Source organism: Durio zibethinus, chromosome 26, assembly GCF_047325235.1.
Source record: "Durio zibethinus cultivar Kanyao isolate XHJ-2024 chromosome 26, ASM4732523v1, whole genome shotgun sequence".
Lineage (NCBI taxonomy): Eukaryota > Viridiplantae > Streptophyta > Magnoliopsida > Malvales > Malvaceae > Durio > Durio zibethinus.
Window position 1 is genome coordinate 10,437,469 of NC_143187.1, and position 8,627 is coordinate 10,446,095.

The 8,627-nt window shown below is 34.5% G+C and overlaps 2 protein-coding genes across 4 annotated transcripts; one reads left to right on the forward strand and one right to left on the reverse strand.

Moving 5' to 3' along the window:
• Window positions 1-1,936: 1,936 nt before the first annotated feature.
• LOC111275079 (protein GID8 homolog) lies at window positions 1,937-5,397 on the forward strand. 3 transcript variants are annotated; one of them, XM_022860199.2, is made up of 7 exons: window positions 1,937-2,088; window positions 2,238-2,328; window positions 2,680-2,839; window positions 2,927-3,033; window positions 3,658-3,789; window positions 3,926-4,082; window positions 4,957-5,397. In XM_022860199.2, exons 2-7 carry the CDS (start codon window positions 2,272-2,274, stop codon window positions 5,076-5,078), a joined length of 735 nt encoding a protein of 244 aa, XP_022715934.2. In that variant the 5' UTR covers window positions 1,937-2,088; window positions 2,238-2,271; the 3' UTR covers window positions 5,079-5,397. The 3 variants fall into 3 exon arrangements, with proteins under 3 accessions (XP_022715934.2, XP_022715935.2, XP_022715933.2); XM_022860200.2 differs by having other exon boundaries at window positions 1,938-2,088; window positions 2,235-2,328; XM_022860198.2 differs by having other exon boundaries at window positions 1,943-2,328.
• LOC149511335 (uncharacterized) lies at window positions 5,331-6,606 on the reverse strand. The gene has a single exon (XM_089755411.1). The coding sequence runs from the start codon at window positions 6,092-6,094 to the stop codon at window positions 5,798-5,800; it is 297 nt and encodes a 98-aa protein (XP_089611537.1). The 5' UTR covers window positions 6,095-6,606; the 3' UTR covers window positions 5,331-5,797.
• Window positions 6,607-8,627: the final 2,021 nt, after the last annotated feature.

Sequence of the window (8,627 nt, forward strand, 5' to 3'; positions counted from 1 at the left end):
ACTATTTTATCCAAACAATGATTATTAGAATTCATTTATTTTTTTTTATTAATTTTAATTATTCAAACAAATGGTACATATATCATTTTTTTTTCATTTAAAAAATTTTATTTTTCTTTTATTTTCTTTCTTTTATTAATATTTATCTAAACATAACGTATGATTCATAATTATCATACCATAATAGTTAAGACATAAAACTTAGAATAAAATTAAATTCCCGAGGTTTATTAATAATATTCACGTTACTAATATTTTGATTTGAATAATTTTCTCTCTTAGTTTGCTTCCTTTTTTCATGTAAATTACCTCATTACCAAGGTAATCAATTGCGTTCCGAAGGAGTTGAAAAGGCTTTTTACTGACTAAAATTTCATTGAATTTGCGTTTTGGAGGGGTTGGCAGCAAAGCAAAAAAAACAAAAACGTTGAAGTTGGGTTCCTTAATATGGAAGCAAATGGCAGCAATGAAATAAGTTGAGGCGCAAGCACGCGCCACCGAAAGGTAAGTGAGTTTCCGATTTTCCAAAAGAGGAGGAGGAAACTTCCTCCTGCCACACCCTCAATTTCTAATTTTACCTTGGGACGAATTTACTTAGCCTAGGATCACGTGTTTTGTATTCAGACACAAGTTGTTCCCTAGGAGCGACCAAGACTTAAATAAAAGTAGCAAATATTTAAAAAAAAAAAAAAAATAAACTAACCAAATTCTCGAATAAAAAATAAAGCACATTTGCACTTATCTCATGTGAACTTTACGTAAAGCTGTAAATCAGGAAATGCAGGCGATAAATTTCTCAATTTAAAATATGATATAATAAAATAATATAATATAAAATAAAAATATCAATATTTTATAAAATACATTATTACGATCCACTTTGAAAGCTTTTACTCGTGCTTTAATATACAAAATTTTAAAGTTAGATTCCGACGATTACATAAATAAATCATCGGAGATAAAAAAAAAAAAAAGGGGGGGGGGGGCAAAGATCTGCATGAATCTACTTACTGTTCTGTCCCTCTGGATTTCCATTTTCAACGGCTTAATTAAAGATTCTCGTGAAAAGCATGCATGCCACATCCTTTGAGAAACGTTTGTCAAAAACAATAACAAAGATAAAGCCTTTCCACATACCCTTTCTAATTTTTCGTTATAATTGATAAGCACTTTGCTTAAGATTTAATAATTCGTGAATATATTTAATTTTTATTTATTTATATTTTTAAAATTTATTAATTAAATATTTTTTTATTAATTTACATTTTACACCCCTAACTATCGCTGAAATTTCCGCAAAATCCAAGCACAAAAATTTCTCGGAAGGGGAAATTGAGAAACAAGCAACTTTTAGTGGTCCCCCATTTTTTAAATCTGGCAAGCAACTTATTCCAAAATTTGTTGAAAACTTTGCTTTCTCTTCGTGAGAACTTCTGGGTTTCAAGCAAGTTGTTTTGTGGTGAGAACAGAATAGTAGGTCATTGTTGACTTTCAAAAAAAAAAAAAGGACAAAAGAAAGTTAGAGCAAGTTGTGTTTTTAATGCAAACAATGAGGGGTTTGGTTACGTCGTGTGACTTTTTGGCAGCAATAATATCAAATGGTTGGTCCAAAAGCATTAACACAATTGTTTATTAATAAACCTTACTTTGATAGCTGCAGATTTAATCTAATCCAATTAGCTATGAGATGTACTGGAAAATATCTTGAACAAAGCATGGTAAGAAAGAATTATCTTATTAAGATGGGTATTGGGCTTAACAAAGGCCCATCGACCAAGAGATCCAGAGTTAACGGACTGAAAAGAACGAAAATATATGAAAGCCTAAAACTCATGTCTTAACAACGTAGGTTAAGGCCCATCAGCCTCCAACCAAAGCCAATCCGTTTAAACCGATTTTTTTTTCTTTTTCATTGAAAGAACCCGGCCGGAAGCAAGCCGGAAGCAATGATGAACCAGAGCAGCAAAACATAAAACGGGGATAGGGATCTTAGCAAGAACCCTTTAGAAACCTAAATAACCCTTTTTATTTTTTCATATAATACGTAATTCTTACAATTTCAGTTATTTCTAAATCCATCTCTCTACGGTATTTCCTTTTCCTAATTTCAGCAAGATTAGGGTTTTTCTTTTCTTGTTAACTAATTGTTCGGTGGAGTTTGGAGATGAAAAAGTTAAAATCTTTTTAATGTGAAAATTTAGGGTTTTTGTTTTTTCTGATATAATTTTCTTTAGAAGGTTTGGGTAAACAAATGGGAGTGAAGGTGGAGCAATGATGCCACTATTCTGGATTTTTAGTCGTCAGCTAGCTGAAATCGCAGAACAAATGGTATTTTTCTTTTGTTTTTTATAATTAATCTTGATTTGATAAATTGGGATAATTTGATCACTGGTTTTTATTCTTTTAAGAATTTGAAGTTGTTTAATTTTTAGCTGAAAAGTTAATTCAAAGTTAGCTATACATTTGGGTATTGTTGAAGCAATGAAATCTTTAATCTTGATAAAGAAAATTTTAACTTCAGCTAGTCGTGTTTTTCTGCTTTTAAATTGTCAGCATTTTATTTGTATTGAAATATGCATGAGAACCATGATAGATTGCCTTTAAACGGAATATTGAAGGCATTGGAGAAATAGTTTATGGGTTGGAGTGTATTTATGTTTCGAATTGTTTCCTTGACAGGCTACCTCAAAGAAAGTGATTACACGGGAAGAGTGGGAAAAGAGATTGAATGATGTTAAAATCAGAAAAGAAGACATGAATAAATTGGTGATGAATTTTCTTGTTACTGAGGGTTATGTTGAAGTTGCTGAAAAATTCCGGATGGAATCTGGAACCCAGCGTATCCTACAAAGAAAATAAATGCTTATTCTTGCGCTCCGTTATTGGTTTTCTTAAACTATGTTTTATTTTCCTTATCACGGAATAGCAGATATTGATCTTGCAACAATCACGGATCGCATGGCTGTTAAAAAGGCTGTACAATGTGGAAATGTTGAGGACGCGATTGAGAAAGTTAATGATTTAAATCCCGAGGTAGGATGTTTGATTACAATGTGATGAGCTCTCTAACTACTAAATTTTCTGTTTGATTACTTATAATGTTAAACTATTCAGTTACTTGTTCAAAGGATCACAGGATCTGTTTCCTATCATTGATTCATTGGTACTATACATCTTTACTTCCACTAGTCTCTATGAAAATCTAAATTTGTCTTATGAATGTAATGGAAGAAGTAATAATGTGCTGAAAGGGACATGTCACTGTTGTATTTTTTTCAATTTTGTACTAATGAAACTGAGATGATTTTATATTCCATGATATCTTGCTTTAGCCAGAGCTAGATCAACTATTAGGAAATCCTTTATTAGGACCTTGTTGTACTTCCAGGGAGAGTCGTGTTTCTTAGTTGTTTGTCATCAACCATGGTATTGATAGAAGTTGGGTGTTAAAAAGGGCCACTCTTATATTTAATTATTTTGATTGGAAATGACTAACTCCATATTTACTGGTGGCTAAGTGATGTTGGAAATCTTTCACCAGGGTGGAGGAACTCTTTTCAGATATGAATATATTTCTGATACTTGCTGTAAAGGAAAATAAACGTCATACTACTCTTTTGAAAATATCTTCACTTTTTGAAATTCATTTTGTTGCAGATATTGGATACAAACCCCCAAATCTTTTTCCATCTCCAACAGCAGAGACTGATAGAATTGATTAGGAATGGAAAAGTGGAAGAAGCCCTGGAGTTTGCCCAGGAGGAGCTTGCACCTAGGGGAGAAGAAAATGTAACTTTTCGTCATTAATGCATGAGAACTTTCTTATGCATACTCGTTTTGCTTCTTAACATTTTGTACATTTAACAAGCATTAATCAGTTGTTGCTAATACTTGGATCTAAGATCACAATTTTTTTTTTCTGCAGCAAAGCTTTTTAGAAGAGTTGGAGAGGACTGTTTCCCTCCTTGCTTTTGAAGATGTTTCAAACTGCCCAGTAGGAGAGCTTCTGGACATGTCACAGCGCCTTAAGACAGCAAGTGAGGTGAATGCAGCCATTCTTACCAGCCAGAGTCATGAAAAAGGTTTGTGTGCTGGTCTTTTTCATTTTATATTTATCTACTTTTGGGGAGCAGATGACCGATTGTTTGCAAGTTAGTATACCTAGTCATTAAAGAGGTTTGACCTTCCTGCCTTGGTACCGCAACAATGTTTTAGCAACTTACTTGGTACCAACTTTTCTAGGCTTTATCATAATGTTCTATGGGGTTGGAACTTTTAAATCTGATCGTGTATTTCTCTTCTAGATCACCTTCCAATTTTATGCACAACCCACTTAGTCCTTTACAAGTCTGGCCTTAATACCTTATTATTGATCAACAAATAAAGAAGAATGCAAATGTTTTCCGTGTAGCATCATCCTAGAAATACTTTACCAATCAATTGGCATTTTATTTGCCATCCTTTCTATAATTCTTGTGTCAGCAATAAAATATTAGTTTTCTTTTAGTGGTAAGTGGCAACATTCATGCAGCTACCATGTGACTTATTTATCTGTTTGTCCTTCAGCTGAATACTGTCATCATTAAATTGAATATAGTGCCTAGTATGTACAAAGTATACAAGAAATGGTCAAAGAAGCCTTTCTGTGCTCTTGTGTGATTTAGAAGGCATCAATAATCAGATCCTGACGTATTTTGGTTACAGAATTTCTTAAATTTGGAGGGTAAGTGTCAAAATTGTGCATCAAATCTCTACCTATTTTGGTCCAAATAACTTTTTGATGTTCAACAAGCAAAGAAGATTTCTGTGATTGCTGTGCTATGCCAATTTCTTTTTAAATTCCAACCGTTTACTTAAGTTGATACCCGCATGTCTGGGTTTGATTTAAAATTTGAGATTATTTCTTCCATCCTCGAGAATTAATAAGATTTGCTTAACCTGCTTGCTGGATTACAGACCCAAAGCTTCCAAGCTTGCTAAAGATCCTGATATGGGCTCAGAATCAACTGGATGAAAAGGCTGCTTATCCTCGCATAAATGACTTGTTAAACGCCACACTTGAAGATCCTGCAGTATGAAAGGTTTGCGAGTCATTGTGGGGGAATCAAGTTGTCTTGGATTGACCAGAGATAGAGCTGAACGGAATGAAGTGTTATGCTTGTATCCTCTTCACAGGGACTGTAGCTAGGAATTTGTTGGATGTCATTTGTTAATATGTGATTGGTGTTTATTTTCATTTTAGAAGAATTTAGTTGTCTTTGTGGTTGGTGATTACTTTGTTTTTAGGTGAAGCCAGTGCCCTTGTAAAATTGATGATCATGCATTCATCCCTTCAAAAGGGGATTCCATTCGACAATTTGAAGCAAAAAATAGAAAAAGCTCGAAGCTTTGTTGTTATTGCTATGTTTACCCTCCTTTCTAGTTCTTCCATATTCAAGCTCTCTCATCTCATTGGCATTGCCAATTGAAATCAAGCGTAACCAACAGATACGGTGCAAATAGCCGGTTCAGCGGCCATGCAACAAGTATAAATCAACACGTCCATTTATGTCTGCTAAACTGTCTTGCATGTGAATTCGTTACCATAAAATGAGTTTGAAAGATGGGAGGACGAAAATCTGCCATAGAGAGAGCAAAAGAACAAGAAGGATGAAAATGTAAATTATTGAAAGAGCAAATCTTCTTAACAAAATACTCGTTTAACGTCCAACCGAAAACAATAACGACAAGCTTTAACTCTTCTGCTTTCTACTGGACAGAATGAACAAAGAAAGAACATAAAAAACAAAATATTGATTTAGGATTTTATACAAAGAACATAAACCCACATGATATTCTTGCACTCTGAACCTGAACAATCCTGAAATCGAGCAAGTTCGATTGTATTTGCTCGTATACCCGAATCGTAAAAACCATCATCAAAATTGAGAGCATAACTGGAAGGATCATACTGGAACTTGAACTGTTGTTTGCTCCTACTCTTCACAGCTTTCTTCAATGCTGCTTTCACTCTCCAAAACAGACTTCTGCATTGCTTCTTACCATAGCTATTCACCCATTCCAACCTTCCCATGAAATCGACATATGCTCCCATTTTTCCTCTTATTAGAAGCAAAACTCAGTGACCCTTTAGGCTAAAATGTATAGAAAGATGAGGAGAAAGAGCAAGAGAGGAGGCTTTTTATAAAGGAGAAGCAGAATAGTTTGCAATCCAGTTATGATGCAGAAGAAAAATGAAAGAACAAAAAGACAACAAAGAAAGACTTCAAAAACTTTTGAATAGGAGAGCTGAGGTAAACAGGAACGGAAAAAGAAAAATGAAAGTGGGTGCTGACTACAGACTACAGACTACAACAGAGTGAAATTTTTTTGGTCTTTCAAATAAGCTGCGCAGCTTCACTTGCAATCTCAAAAGCAAAACTGCTTTCTTTGAAATTACATTGGGATGCTAAAATTCCATCCAAAAGCAAGAGAGAGAGAGGAAGAAAAAAAAAAAGGGGTTACAGTGGGCAGAGAGCCTTCCCTATAGTCGTAGTATCACCATCAGATACGTTTGCTTTCCATCGAGAGGCATCTTTGATTCAACAACCTCATTAGTTCTCAATCTTTTCACTTTTAAGCTCTGTCTAAGTTTCTTGAGGTCCCCTCTTTGTTTTTACTAAACCTTGCTATAGTAGATTTTTTTGGTAATATTTGTTTATATCTTCAAACTTAAATTTCTATTTTAATAGTTGATGTGATTCAATTTTGTAAACCATCTAATGAAAATGTCATTCACTTTCTTAAATTTTTACATATCCCTAACCAAAACTATGGTGGACACTGAATAGAATTGGGACCATTGGCCAGTTTTGCCAGCTGCTGTGCTGTATTGAAATGTCCAAGCTAACCTAATCGCTATCAGATTCTTCTTGGCCCTTAGTATAAACATCATTGAACAACCTGGTTAACCAACAAGCCAAGGACTACAATGAATGAAGCAAAATTCATTCCTCTTCCTTTCTTGTTCTCTTCTTGTACCATGTTTGAGTGAGCAAATAATAAAATTGATCAGTCTGGTTAACGGATGCCTATAAGCACTAGTTAAAGATAGTCAAAATTCTTTTTCCGAAAAAATTTTCTAGATTTAATACACTATTTTTTTATCAACTCAATATGAGACAATGTCATTAGACACCAATTAACATTACATAATTTTATCCATCCAATTTGAGAATTTTTCATAAGATGAAGTTAGTAAATTTTTTATATTTCTTTTGATCTAGAAATATTACATTTATCTTCCTGCTCATCAAATCCATTCCCCAAAATTTCTTTCATTGGCCCTGAAATGGTCATCGGTTAAAGATTGTTGCAGGCAGTTAAATTATAAATAGAATGCAACTTGGTTTAGTACCTTACAAAATCACTCAACGGACTTGGATCTGAATGGACCCCAAAGTCTAATGTCCAGTTACTTTCATATCAAGCACATATCAAATGCATCCAAAAACAATTCCAAGGCCAAAGGTGAACAAAGCTGCAATATAACTCGACAGTGATCGATCATAATCACAGTACCCTTTTATAGTTTTTTCGACCCTAGAAGCTTGAGGCAATGAGGCTCTTTTGCATGATCTTATTGGCTTCTTTTTGTCTTCATCTTCGAAGCCCTTTTATATATTCTCAGTAAATTCCCTTTTGTCTCATCAATGCTGTTTCCCGTTTTGGTTTTTTACTGTTGGCTCTTGTGGAAATTGCTGGTCCCCTGTAAGACTCAGATGAATGTCATTCTAAGCCAACAGGGCAATGTTGGTCCCAAGTTTTGGCACCAATCTCTCTATAAACTATTCTATTTCCTGGTTATGGGCTTAGCTTATGGCCATTCCTGTTGATTGGGGTTTTAAAGTGTCAGGTTTTCGTCATATGGCAATATCTTCAAGTTCGGTTCATGTTCTCAACTGGAAAGTTTGTGATTGGTAAATCCCCTTTTTTGATCAATGGACTCTTGGGGAGTTAGATTAGGAATGGAGTGTTAGAATTACCCTAAGGGAGCCAACTTTAGAAAGTAGAAACTATGAAACTATGTAATATAACAATATGCAAAGCCAAAACTATTCATTCAATGATAAGCTGTCAGCTCAGTCATTCCCATCTCTCAAAATTAGCTGGATTTTCTTGTAAGCGTGCTATCGCTTTCTTTTTTTGATGGTGCTTCCTCATGTGCCTTTTCAGGATTGCTCTGCAACAAACTAGTCCTAGTAGTATTTATGCTATGTATGAGCATCTCGAATAGATATTTCGTTATTTTTGGCCTCATATCAATTTCATTCTGTCTGGAAGGTCGTTGGGCACAATTATTGACTTGAAAGCTACCAAACTTGGTCTGTCATTGATACTTTTTTTTTTCATTGATTGTTTTGTTCGGAGTTGTGCACATTTACAACCACATAGCACCTCAGAGAAATTGGAACCCCATACATTGGCGTCATGCTGATGAAAAATATACGTATAAGCTTGCTCCCAAAGAAGTACCAGTTCAAACTTGGGAAAAAAGGGCTTTTCCCATGGACGAGGGCTTTTCCAATGGATGTGGTTACCCTTGCAGGATTTTCTTTTTCAAGATATGAATTTGGGTTTAGGACTTG

Bases quoted from the DNA above. Each gene is read 5' to 3' on its own strand.
- LOC111275079 (XM_022860199.2), top strand. From the start codon at position 2,272: ATGATGCCACTATTCTGGATTTTTAGTCGTCAGCTAGCTGAAATCGCA. The intron at 2,329-2,679 runs GTATTTTTCTTT...TTTCCTTGACAG, and splicing joins CTGAAATCGCAGAACAAATG to GCTACCTCAAAGAAAGTGAT. The intron at 2,840-2,926 runs GTATCCTACAAA...ATCACGGAATAG, and splicing joins GATGGAATCTGGAACCCAGC to CAGATATTGATCTTGCAACA.
- LOC149511335 (XM_089755411.1), bottom strand. From the start codon at position 6,094: ATGGGAGCATATGTCGATTTCATGGGAAGGTTGGAATGGGTGAATAGC.